This window comes from Aotus nancymaae, unplaced genomic scaffold (genome assembly GCF_030222135.1).
Source record: "Aotus nancymaae isolate 86718 unplaced genomic scaffold, 86718_ANA_hifiasm-v0.15.2.pri h1tg000016l, whole genome shotgun sequence".
NCBI lineage: Eukaryota > Metazoa > Chordata > Mammalia > Primates > Aotidae > Aotus > Aotus nancymaae.
Genome location: NW_026988428.1, coordinates 64897038 through 64910454, shown reverse-complemented (window position 1 = coordinate 64910454; position 13417 = coordinate 64897038). Strand labels below are relative to the sequence as shown.

The 13417-nt window shown below is 39.8% G+C and overlaps 1 protein-coding gene and 1 pseudogene across 1 annotated transcript; both read right to left on the bottom strand.

Annotated features, from left to right (window-relative positions):
- Nucleotides 1-8187: 8187 nt before the first annotated feature.
- LOC110568106 (ankyrin repeat domain-containing protein 16-like) lies at nt 8188-11680 on the bottom strand. Its single transcript, XM_064376805.1, is given in 4 exon segments — nt 8188-9065; nt 9068-9414; nt 9496-9880; nt 11617-11680. Coding segments are annotated over 4 exon segments (1674 nt in total).
- Nucleotides 11681-12107: 427 nt separating this feature from the next.
- Nucleotides 12108-12964, bottom strand: LOC105732591 (kelch-like protein 7; annotated as a pseudogene).
- Between the last annotated feature and the right edge of the window lie 453 nt (nt 12965-13417).

Below are 13417 nucleotides of genomic sequence, written 5' to 3'. Positions count from 1 at the left end.
ACTGCTTCCTGAGAGTCCTAGGAAACAATGACTAATGTGAATAGCTATGAGAAAATCCTAAACACTAAGGCAGACTTTTCTTTTGCTCCACAGATTAAAAATTACAGGTGATACTAAAGAAAACAGCTGTGTTTACATTTCACAGACATCTGTGTTTTCTGAGTACTGTAGTACAGAAAACAAATGGATCTGCCAAAAGGAACTAACACCTGGGAGAAATGAAGTGTATCCTGACGCTTGACTATGAATCCCATCTCAATTTATTTGCCTCTCATTACTGATCTCTGTACTTTTAACTGCATATACTATTGGTGTCACCTAGTGTTCATTTAGTGGCACAAAATGAACAAATTCTGAGAATTGTACAACTGTTATGAATCTTAGAGAAGTTCATGTTTATCATATGCATTCTATAAAATGAGGAAACAGAGACACAGAGAAAATATGTATCATTTTAAAGAAACATCGATACTCTATGGTGAAGGAGTGAAGGATGTCCCAGAATGTGCCAGATTGATATATTGATTATTTTGTGTTTAAAACAGTGGAGAAATTGTAGATTCAGAAAGAGAGAGCTGACCTGTCTCTTCCAGCATGCAGCAAGCCATAAAGATTCCTCTGGGAGGGTTACCCTCATCATACAAGGGCAAGAAAATAGCCCTTATTGCCAGAGACCTGGAATTGGACATTGCAATGAACCTGAATAAATATACTTAATAAAGACACACTTAACTTTCACCTATTTTACAGCTCCCCACAGCCAATGTATCTCCTGGTGACTCCTCTAGAAAATGTATTGCTCCTAGTCAGCTTTTCTTTGTCCTGTCATTTTTTTTTTTTCAAATTTAACATTCTTGGTCTAAAGAGCACAAAAGCATCTTGCTTAGTGAGTGCCTCATGTACATGCAAAATGAATAAAATGTATATACTTTTATTTTGTTCATCTGCCCAGTACCACTTTAATTTCTAGATCCAACAGAAGAGCCCACTATGAGCTAGAAAGGGGCTTTGGAGATGATCTCTGGCTCCCCTACAATGGAAAGAAGCCCAGACCTGATGAAGGGAATTAGATTTTAATCCTGACTTGTATGTGTGCCCTTCATCGATCCCTTCCTGTCATGGCTCATCTCCTGGAAAGTTTTAGTAAAAATTGCTAAATCCTTGTGCAACTATCATAGTCTATCGCTTTTTAAACCACCACACAATTGAGTTGTGCCAAAACATTGATTAAAGTCCATTCTTTTAACTCTGACACGAGAGACCCATAATTAAAGGAGTTTGGGGAAGGACCTTAACTCTTCCCACTATTCCATAGTTTTTCCCATTTTGATTTTCTTATTACATCTTTTTCTTTCACGTCTCATTCTATCTACAGCTCACACACACAAGCTGTAGTAAATATGTAATTAAATCTTTAGTTATTCTGATGGAAAATAAGTTATACTTTTTAACACTGAAGGTAAAGTTAAAAAACAGAACTATTTATTATTATAGATCTCTTGAATGTCCACCTTTCTTTAAAATATCCATGGAAATCAAATAAATGAAAATGGTGAATTTACCTGATAAGAAGACTTACCATAATAAAATTCTGAAAAGTAGACATCTGCTTACCCTAATAATTCATCACCAAATTGAATTATATAAATTCAAGCTCATATAATAATGGCTGAAACAATGTCTAAATTCCTATATCTCAAACATGAGGATTTATAATACTTAATAACTTCTGAAGGATCAAAAATCAAAGTAAAATTCATTTTATGCCAATTACTTAGAAAATTGATTACTTAGGAAAACATTTTAGACTGGTGGTTTAACCAGTCTTTCCAATCCACTTATGTTTAGGCAGCTGCCAATCAATTCTTCCCTAAATGAATTTTAAAAAGTAACTTTTGCCTTCCATAGCAAGCAGCATGGAAAAGGGAAAATTCAAGAAGTACAAATAAAAAAAGATTCTATGTAATCCCAGCACTTTGGGAGGCCGAGGCGGGCAGATCACAAGGTCAAGAGATAGAGACCATCCTGGCCAACATGGTGAAACCTCGTCTCTATTAAAAATACAAAAAATTAGCCAGGCGTGGTGGTGCGTGCCTGTAGTCCCAGCTACTTGAGAGGCCGAGGCAGGAGAATTGCTTGAAACCAGAAAACGGAAGTTGCAGTGAGCCGGGATCGCGCCACTGCACTCCAGCCTGGCGACACAGCAAGACTTGGTCTCAAAAAAAAAAAAAAAAATTATAAAAATAATTTTGAATTTTAAACATCTATAGAGTAACGAAGCAACTAACTTACTGTGGTCTGGTGGAGACAGACTTTAATCTACTTCTTGGCAGCAATTCGAGTTTACTTCTGTAACTGTTTGTGATGAGCTTCATTCTGCTACCTTAGAGGCTTATTTGTTCGTTTTGTTTTGTTTTTGATTTTGCCTTTGATGATGCTCTTGTTTCATTCCATCTGAGCAAAACAGAACAAATGAAAAACAGTTCTTTATCAATTAGAACAAGTTTATCAACTTTTCCCCTTTGTAACAAACATCTTACTTCCTTCAAAATAAATAAAATAGAATAATGTGTTTATTTATTTTCTTATTATTTTGTTATTGTTGCTACTAGTACTATTATTATTAGGCCCTCTCCATGGGAATGTGAGCTCCAGGAGGGCAAGGACCTTCTTAGTATTATTAACCAACAACTGGTTCTGCTACATAAGTAGATGCTCAAAAATATTTCTTATGAACAAATAAATTATTATAGAATCAATTTTCTTTATCACCTGGGCTCAGCAAGGTGGTTTTTCCGAAAGTACTGTCTTTCAAATACTAAAGCATGAGCACAGAAGAATTTTTCAACATTTATAAGGTAACCCACTACTAGGGCTGGAACCCAAGTCTGATTTCCCAGGTCTGGGAAGCCAATTGTGGGCTCTGTCTCAACACAATCTACCAGGGCCCTTTCAAAATAAACACGGAGACACTGCAACACTAGAGTGTATTTTTGATTTGTACTTTGCACTTCATAAAAATTTTCCAGTATTCTACTTTGAGAAGCAAGTAACTGCTACACAAACATTTCCAGGCAAAAATAGTTGAACAGGCATAATCACTAAACGTAATTCCAATTTTGACTGAAATTGATTCCCAGATAGCTTGTTTTGCTCACAGGTTTGTGTTCAGTTATTTTTATTTATCAGTAGTGATTTTCAGGCTCAAAATACAGCAATGTCCAATTATTACTACTTTATTTCAATTTGGATTTTTTTTGCTGTTAAAGTGAAGAGTACAGGATGACTTAAATTGTTGGTTAATTTATAGGTTAAGTGATTTTTCCTAAATGAAGATGGAGGAGTGGATTCCTGTATAGAATGCAAGCACCTCAATAACAATTATTTTTGCCTGCTTCTTCACTGTTGTATCCCAAGGACATAGAAAAATGTCTTCCACATGGTAGGCACTCAGTGGCTATTGAATAAATGATGATATTTTAAAAAAAGTATAAATTTTCCAAGCCAATTTAAACTCTGTAGGAATTGTAGCCAATTAATAGAGCCATTCTTCAGGAGACATTATATGGAGTGAGAATGCCTTTGCTCACGTTATTCTTCTGATTAAAACCCTTATTTTTTTCTGTACCTGTTTAAAACTATGAATATTTTTAAGACTCAAATTACATTTGTCTTCTATGAGGATGCACATTTTCTTTGAAATCTTATTGCAACTGCAATCTATGTTATGCATGTTGTATTACATATATATATGTGTGTGTATATATATGTGTATATATATGTGTGTGTGTATATATATATGTGTGTGTGTGTATATATATATGTGTGTGTGTATATATATATATACAGATATAGATTAGATTTTTATTTTTATTTTTTGAGAAGGAGGCTCTCTGTGTCTGTCACCCAGGATGGAGTGCAGTGGTGCCATCTTGGCTCATTGCAATCTCCACCTGCTGGGTTCAAGCGATTTTCTGGCCTCAGTCTCCCGAGTAACTGGGACTACAGCCATGCTTCACCATGCCTGGGTAACTTTGCATTTTTGGTAGAGATAGGATTTTGCCACGTTTGCCAGGCTGGTCTCGAACTCCTGAGCTCAGGTGATCCACCTGACTCAGCCTCCCAAAGTGCTGGGATTACAGGCATGAGCCACTGAGCCTGGTCTGTGTTACATATATTTTCAATTTTTTGTCTCAATTTCATTATGATACTGAGAAAAATGCAGGTCTTTAAGGCCACTTCTTTTTTACATTTATTTGAAAATTTTCACACTACTTAGCATTTGCTTAGCAGATAATTGAGCTGCTTCTGGTTTCTCAATATTCTGTCCTAAATTCTAAATTAGAATTTACAGCAGTTATCAGCTAAACATAGACAAAAACAGCCTAAAGGAATACTTTCTAAAAACAAAACCCAAAAAACCAAAAAACCCAAATTTTTTAATCCAATAAAATCAAAGCAAGTGAATTACTCAAAATCATTTCAAAAATAATTATTGGAATTATATAATGCTAAAATAGGGTTCTAATAGAATAAATACCTATAATTACAACTGTAGTTTGCTCCCTATGTCAGTTAAGATCTTCTACATGACAAATTAATCCAAAGTTTAGTGGCTTAAATCAAAATGCTTTAATGTTGCTCTGGAAATGACAAGTTAGCTGGAAGTTTCTACTGATCTGATCTTTGCTCATCTGATTTGTTCTGGGCTCATTCATGCATCTGTGGGCAGCTAACTGACCAGCTGAGGGCTGACTGGTCTAGGATGACCTCAGTTACTTCTGGGACAGTTAGTTCACTGTCCACTTGGCTGCTAGATCCATGTGTTTCTAATTCTCCATCAGGTTATCCCAGGCTATTCACATGGTGACTGAGGAGAGTTCAAAGAAGTAGAGGGGACTTGACTTGCAGCTAAACACTATCACCCCCAACATTCTATTAGACAAATCAAGTCAAAAGGCCAGCTCAGATCCAAGGAGTGGGAGAAATAGACTTCTCATCCTGATGAGAGGAGGTGTGAAGTCACATTACAAAGGGAGTAGGTGCAAAGAGGTGTACAGAAGCAGAACTCATGCTAATTTTTTACTCAAGTTACATATAACCTTTAAAATTATTTCTTTTTATATTAGACTTCACAAAGTATCTGCAGAGAAGTTTCTGATATCAGTTGGGGTGTTGGTACCAGATAACCTTTAAGGTATTTTCCAACATTAGGATTCAACAATTCTGTGATTTCACTCACAAAAATTAAGAGATGAAGAAGGGAAATTTCAATCAATAAAATACATATCAATTCATTCACGGCTGAAATTCTGTGAATCAGATTTTTCCAGCATATGTTGCTTGAAGTTGGACTAGAGTTAATCCTTCCTGCTGCTTTTGTTGCAGGTTGTTGAATCATGTAATGTGACAATGGCTGTGCAAATAGCAACTAAAGTTTTGTATAGGATGTAAACAGCCAACTGCAATACAGACAGCTACCAGCACAGTTGTTTTAGTCCTTGGAATAGACCACAAAGCCAGGGACCCAGAACTAAACCCAGACCATTAAAACATCCCAATATATTGCTGGGTCTGTTTCAAAGAGCTGGATGGTTTTTTTCTTTTAGCTTAGTCATGGTTACTTACTTGACTATTTATGAGGTGCAGAAAGAAGTGTTTTGCTGTAGCATAGCACTCCCTTGGGAATTCCTTGAAAGGAAATCAAGGACTATTCTAAACTTGGCCAATGGATTTTAAATGGTTTGTTGAGTCTTCAGAGCCAAAGTCATGTTCACATAAGAAACAGTATCCTAGAAGAGCACAGTCCCATTGGTGATATAAGTAGCCTTCATTTTAACAGAGGTGAGTCAATCATTGGTATCTTAAGTTAGTCAGATTTCCTAAGTAGAGAGAAATAATTTCTGCAAAGCAGGCTGCAGTGTTTCTGAAAGAACAGAAGACAGACTAGTAATGATAGTTTTGAAATTAGTACCCTTGTCTGATGAGCTGCATTTAGCTGTTAAGGATATAACGGCCTCAATGGAAGCATTTTGTTGAGTAGGGTTCAGACCCAATTTTTCTAAGATTAAAGGTTGGAGTTAATAACGTAAAGGTAATTTAAGTACCAGACAAGACCTCTAAAAGAGAATCAGCCTTCTGAAATATTTATGTAATGTTTGTCAACCTTCTTTCAATATTATTTTCTAAAAAGCCTTTTTAGACATTTTGTTTCTAATTGCCACACCCAAGAAATTTTAATACCATATAGATGCATACCTATTCATGTACCATGTGTAGAACTATGATTATACATAAAAAGGATAAGATATTTTCAATTCATAAGAACAGATTTTTGCTCCCGTGAGGGTGATGCCACTCCTGCTGAGAATGCATGTTTTAAAGAGACAGCTGTTAAATGCATGGCAGCAGGATTGGATGGAGGATGACAAAGCAACAATCAGTTAATTCAAAGTGGTAGAAATGATCTGAAGAAAATGCACAAGAGAATTTTGTTTCTCTTTGAGCAACCGAAGACCATAGGTGTCAATGGTAAAAATGTGGGAGGAAGCATGTTGAGAAATCAGTCTCTTGTCAATATGGTATGCTACAGTACAGTAGTAGGCAAGATTAAAGAAGGGCAAACAAAGGAATAGGATGATGGAGAATCACAAAATTGATTTTGTCTGTTCATGCTGGGCAGCAGTTTTCTACTCCCTAGAGCTTTCTGATTTTAGAAGAGAGTTAAGAATCCTCAATTGAAAGTCTCCCAATTCAACGAACATTCAGCTACTAAAAGAAGATGATATTCAGTGGTCAAAAGAAAATGATGCCTGTCTATTTAAGAAACATGAATCCAGGGATCAACTTCTTGGAATTTTACTGCTATGCTGGTTGTTACCATACCTGGTAAGGTTGTTTCCTTAAAAGGGTAAGGGTAGATTTTTTAATGGGGTTTCTTTGAGAAGACCACATTTCCTTGTTCCGGGTCATGAGTAGTTATTTTAGAAATTATTTTTGTACCAGTTTAATGGTAAGACTGATGATATCTAGTCATATCCATTTACCATAGGGAAGTATCCTAAATTCATGGGATGGCCTGGTATTAATCCTAAGAAAGAATCTATGTATGTCATCAAGGCTTATGGCAATATTTTAGGCCATGGAAGTTCTAAAGTCTCTGAGAGCATTGCCAATTTTTGGTTTTGAATTCATGTGTTATCTCTACTTTTACTAAAGATTGCATATAGGAACAATGAAGTTTTTGAGTAGAAAGTAAAGCCTTACCAAGGTATTTAATAACATTCTCAGTGAAAGGTAGTCCTCAAAATAAACAATGACCAAGCATACTACAACACACCTATTATTTGTATAAATGTTGATCTTTGTTTCTTTTTTTACCTGAGAGGCTCATATGAGGACAACCAACTCAGTTACATGAACTGATATAAATTCTAGGACAGTCTCATGTTCCACGATTGAATTTGAATCTGTAATTGTATAGCCTGCTTGATAATTTCAAGTTTTTGTTTTTAAATGCAAACTATTATAAAACACGGGATTACTCAAGGAAATCTACAATAAGCCTATGTAAAGCCTAGATAATATTTTCACACAGATTAAATCATTGAAAGAGTTTTTTTTCTTTAGTAGAGAAAGGAGTGCTCCTGGATTCAGCATGTTGCAGTGGTGGATACTGATAGGTGAAGACAAGAGAAATAATACAGGAACTTTAATATAACTGCAAGTTTATTTATATCTCATAAGGTACAAGAAGAGTGCCCTGGCTGGGTGCAGTGGCTCACACCTGTAATCCCAGCACTTTGGGAGGCCAAGGCAGGCAGATCATCTGAGGTCAGGAGTTCGAGACCAGCCTGGCCAACATGGCGAAACCCCGTCTCTACTAAAAATACAAAAAAAAAATGAGCTAGGCATGATGGCAGGTGCCTGTAATCCCAGCCACTAGGGAGGCTGAGGCAGGAGAATCACTTGAATCTGGGAGGTGGAGATTGCAGTGAGTTGAGATTGTGCCATTATACTCCAGCCTGGGCAACAAGAGCGAAACTCCGTCTCAAAAAAAAAAAAAAAAAAAAAAGGAGCGCCCCTAATTCACAAGAGTTTATAAATAATTGACAGGAGTTTATAAATCTAGGCTTTTTTTTTTTTTTTAATTACTATGCGCTTTATTGCCTCCTCTTGGAAACATCCTTATGTGACTGAGCTGTGGCCAGAGCCCTGAAGGACATCTAATCTCCTTGTGAGCTGCTGAGCCAGGGTGCCTGTGACGTCTTCAGAATCCTTCAGTCCTGACTGCAGGAGAAATCTGACGCAGGCCAAGTGCTGACTTGCACAGGCCAGATGCAAAGCTGATCGATTTTTTTCATCTTTAGAGTTGATGTCAGCTCCCAAGGATTAAAGAGTCTGAATTGTACTTGTATGTCCTTCCTTAGCTGCATAATGAAGTGCTGTGAGGTGGGTTGATGTGGTTCTCACATCTACATCGACGCCAAGTTCGGAGACCAAGAATCGGATGGCTTCGTCCTGCTCTGTGACGGCTGCCCTGTGCAGAGCCTGGGCACCCAGGCTGTCTTCTGCTGAAAGACAAGCCCCATGTTCATTGAGGAGCAGCCTAGTGATGTCGATGTGACCACACTGGATTGCGTCCATCAAAGGGGTGACGCCACAGTTGACTCTGCAGTCTGGTTCATATTGGCACCTCTTAAGAAACACCCTGACTGCCTCTAAATGGCCATGCACTGCTGCAGTGTGCAGAGGAGTTCTGATTTTGCTCTCTGTCTTCCAGGTATCTGGGCAAACAGTGAGCAGGTACTGGAGGATCAGAGGGTCGCCTTCTCGACTGGCAATGTGGAAACCGTTCCAGCCATCTTTGTTCTTCAGGAGTGGATTGGCGCCATGTTCCACCAGGTCCTGGCTCACCCCCAGGTTCTTCCTTGTGCAGGCCATCATCAGAGGAGTCCAGTCGGCCTTCTTCAGGGAGTCGGCCGCTGCGCCCCGGCGCAGCAGGTAGAGCACGCAGTTCCGGTGGCCCATGGAGGCCGCCTTGTGCAGGGGCCGCTTGTAGTCTCGTTGACGGCCTCGATGTCCACGCCCCAGGCCTCGGCCAGATAGGCCAGCACGTCCCGACGCCCGTGGCGCGGCGCAGTGCAGAGGGTATCCCCGGCCGGCCCTGGGCAGCCCGCCGCCGCCTGTGGCTCCTCCTGCAGGGCGCGTAGCCGGCCCTCCTGCACCAGCCTAGAGGCGCCGCGGGTTGGGCCAGGCTGTGCGGGGCGGCGGCGGGCGGGACACCGGTGGCCGGGCAGGGAGACCTCGGTAGGGCGCCGAGGGCGAGGGGGACCTTCCGCCTCTTCCCGCGACCCGCCCCGCCCCGCGTGTCCTGGTCCTGGCAGAGCAGCCCGCTCACGCCTCGGGCCTGGTCTCCAGGCGGGCGGCCCCCTCACACTCCCGGCCTGCCCCGCGGCCCCCTCACACTCCCGGCCTGCCCCGCGGCCCCCTCACACTCCCGGCCTGCCCCGCGTGGGAGAAGCCGCGGTCTTGGGCTCGGGGCGGTTTTTCCTCAGAGACGGGGCGGTCCGGGGTGACCACTCTCTATGGGCGCGGAGGGACCTGGGGATCCGAGAGCGCTCGCGTCGGCCATCCTGAAGCTGCCGCGGCCCGCGCAGGATTCGGCGCTGAACATGTGAGAGAGTGGGGAGCGCCGCTCCTCCGCGAATTCCCGAAGCGGAGGGTCTGGGAGGGCGCGCAGGGCCTCGTCTCACGCCGGGCAGGGTGGCTGCAGAGGTAGCCGGGCCCCAGCGTGACCAGCCCCGCACGCTTCCGCAGGGACGCCCCAGCCTCCAGCTGCTCGGGGCCGGTGTTCCAGCGCTCCTCCTAAATCTAGGCTCTTAAAAGCAAAATATTTTTGTAAACAGTTATACCAGTGTCTGCTTAAATATGAGTATGCTTCTTTTAATTTGAAAAGTATACAGTTATTGAAACATATTTATATTGTATCTTTCAACATATGTAATCTAGAAGACAGTCCTTTCTTCTAGATTGACCAGTTTTTTAAATTTTGACTTATGCTTGTTAAACCAAAGTATTTTCACAGTGGTTGTAAAATGATCAAATTTTCAATACAAAGTAGATTATTTTTATTACTCTTTCCTCATTTCTTTGAATAAAACAAAGGAACAAATATGTTTTGGGGAGCTTTTCCAAGAAACCTGAAAATTTGATTATACATAAAAAGAATTCACAACCATTCTATTATTTCTAATTTGGGACCTAAATTTCAGAAAGGCAAAATTGAGTATGGTCAAAAGAAACAAGATATAAACACAATACTGTGTTGTATAGATACACCACCACAAGGGGCAAAGATTAGCAGGAAAATACATCAAGAGCAAAGTTAACCGAATAGATTGCTAGAAAAAAATAAATGAGTATCTGTTATCCAAACATAGAAAACTTGGTCATTTAACAGAAAAAAGGACAAATCTAATTTTACTAATGTGAACTATTTATGTGAAAATTTACAGTAAAGAATTTAACGTTTCCATGCATGCATTTTCACATATAAAGATACATATATGTGCAAACAGGTGACAGATTTAACTAAAGCTTTAAAAAAATAATAATTTACTGATCAGTATGTTAAATAAGGCAATGTCTATGTGATATTGAATTTGCCCTCCTAATAAAGTATGAAAATGTCCTTAATTAACAGATACTAATTAGTATCTTATATATGTATTCATGTTTCTCTGTAAATAATGAACCAAAAATGTTCAATCATTTACATTAATTCCCAAGTTCAACCATGCTGATAATTCTTTTTTTTTTTACTATTAAAAGACACTTTATTAATTTACAAGAATTACCAGCAACTTAACCAAAAATTAGGTGAAGTATCTGAATGTAATTTACAGAAAAAGAAGTATAAATAACTCTTAAACATATGAAAAGATGCTTGAGTGTTCCAGTTAAAAAAATACAAATTAAAACCATACTTTTTTCACTTATCAGACTGGCCAAGATCAAACTGCCTGGATCACAGGGTATAATATGGTTGTATCATGGGAGGTGGCACTTTCTTCCATTGATGGTAGGGATGTGGATGGGTATAACCATGGGAAGGGTGATATAGCCCAATCTACAAAAATTCTAAATGTACATACCCTTAAACCCAGGAATTCCCTTTCTAGGAGTTTATCAACCTAAAGTTCACTGTTAGGGAAGTGGTTAAAAATTATGCCATGTCTATATAATAGAACATTATGTGTGGCTGTTAAGATGAGAAAGGTTAGTATGTATGCATGGAATGATCTCCAAGAAATAATTTGGAATAAAAAAAGTGAGATGTAGAACAGTATGCAGAGCACAACACTTTGTGTTAAAAATGTGTATTTTATGCAATGATACACATTTTATTATGTAATTTATACATGGATATATAAGTAAATGACTATATGTACAATCTCAAGACTACCTCTGGAAGGGTATATACAAGATAATAATGTTAATAATGTTTAGAACCAGAGTAGGGAAAAGATGTGTAGGGAGACTTACTTTTTACGATCTATCCTTTTAATACCTTTTGAATTGTAAACTATTATCAATCTAAAAATAAAATCAGACCTTTTTTTTTTTTTCTAAAGCCAGGTTCTTGCTCTGTCACTTGGGCTGGATGGAGTAGCACCATCACAGCTCAGAATAACCTTCAGCTTTTAGGCTCAGCAATCCTCTCGCATCAGTCTCTCAAAGCACTGGGACTGCAGGCCTTAGCCAGCGTGGCTGGCCCAAAAATACCTGACACATGCAAAACATTTCTATAAATGAGGCTATGTTGGGTCTTTATAAAAAGGATAGAGAAAGGAAACTCACTCAGAGAATAGTTGGTGAATTAGTAAACATCTTCATCAATATTTATCATTTCTCCCATTGCAGTTAAGCTCTTTTGCATTCAACAGCTGGATATTTCAGAGGCCAAGGCATGCTCATGCATGCTCTAGGTCAAAGGTCTGAAAACTTTTTCTGTAGAAGGACAGACAGACTTCGAAGACCACATATGGTTTCTGTAGAATGGTCTTTATTTTACAGTCCTTTACAACTGTGAAAACTACATTAGCTCAAGTCTGCATGTAGCCTGTGGGTAGTTCTTGAAGTGTGGTTCCATAACCAGAAGCATCAGTATCACTTATCACCATCTTAAGGCATTCAGGATTGTCTGAAATAAGTGGTTCAGCTTGTACCGTTTTACTTAAGAAATTTGATCTAAGAGGAAACCTGACTTTAGCAAGGTTATCAACCATAAATGGCTGGCGATTAGGTTCATCGTAGTTCAACCACCTTACTGCAGCATCATAAACCTGATCCTCTGCTCTCACAGTCAGATGTCCTGGTTGAGAAGATGTGTTACTCGCTTGACATCAAGTTGAAGAAATTCATCAGTTTTGTAAACTTCAGTAAAATGCCGATGAATAAAGTCATCTGCAGTTGCTTTCAATTCAGGACAATCTAGACACTCCGCTAGCACACTTATACCAAGACAGTTTGAAGCATCAACTTGTTCTTTCAAAAAATCACCACAGATTTTCTTCACAGGTTCAATCTGATGTTGGTTTGCTGCATCCAACAAAGACTGAACATTGTTGCTATTCACAGAAATTCTAGCAATATAAGTAAATTCCAGAAGTTGTTCAATAATATCAGGTCCAGCATCTTTGAGTTCTACTTCAAAAGACTTTGATTCAAGCATGTTAGGTGTGAACATTAAGTTAAAAAAATGACTGGCTGCAGCAAGAACAACACGATGAGCAGGTATCTTTCTTTCCTGGACCATGAGGATCACATCACACAGTGTTTTCCGTTTCCACGTGTTATTCATGACGTCCATGAAACCCACCAACAATTTAGCTTCTTCCCGGGCAGCAGGTTTCTTCTCGGTCCTCTTCTTGCTGCTCTTCTCCACCCCAGAGGCTGCCATCCTCCCTCAGCTCGATTCACGCACGGGGCTCCCCGGGCCGGGGGAGCGGTCGCACTCTCTGGGCACTCCGCGGATCCTGTCGACCAAACAAGGCGATCGGGACTGCGGCTGCAGCGCTCAGTTCTAGAACGGGCGGCGGTGGCGGCTCGACAACTGCCAAAAGACAAGGCCCGGCGGCCCCCGCAGGAGCGCTCAGGGAGCGACGCTGCCAGCTGGGCTGCGCCCCCCCGCAGAACCCGAACCCGGTCGAGGAGCCTGCGCACCAATAATTCTTTATATAAATTTTCCTGTTCGATTGCTGGTATAAATTCTATCTCCTAAATGGATTCTGACCAATACAAACACCAAATTAGTTTCATTACTCATTCAACATGCCTGCATTTGGCAGTGCTGATATATTTTCTCAGAATTTGAATGGAAAAAATATGCTATATTACAAAATTTACTCAGTAT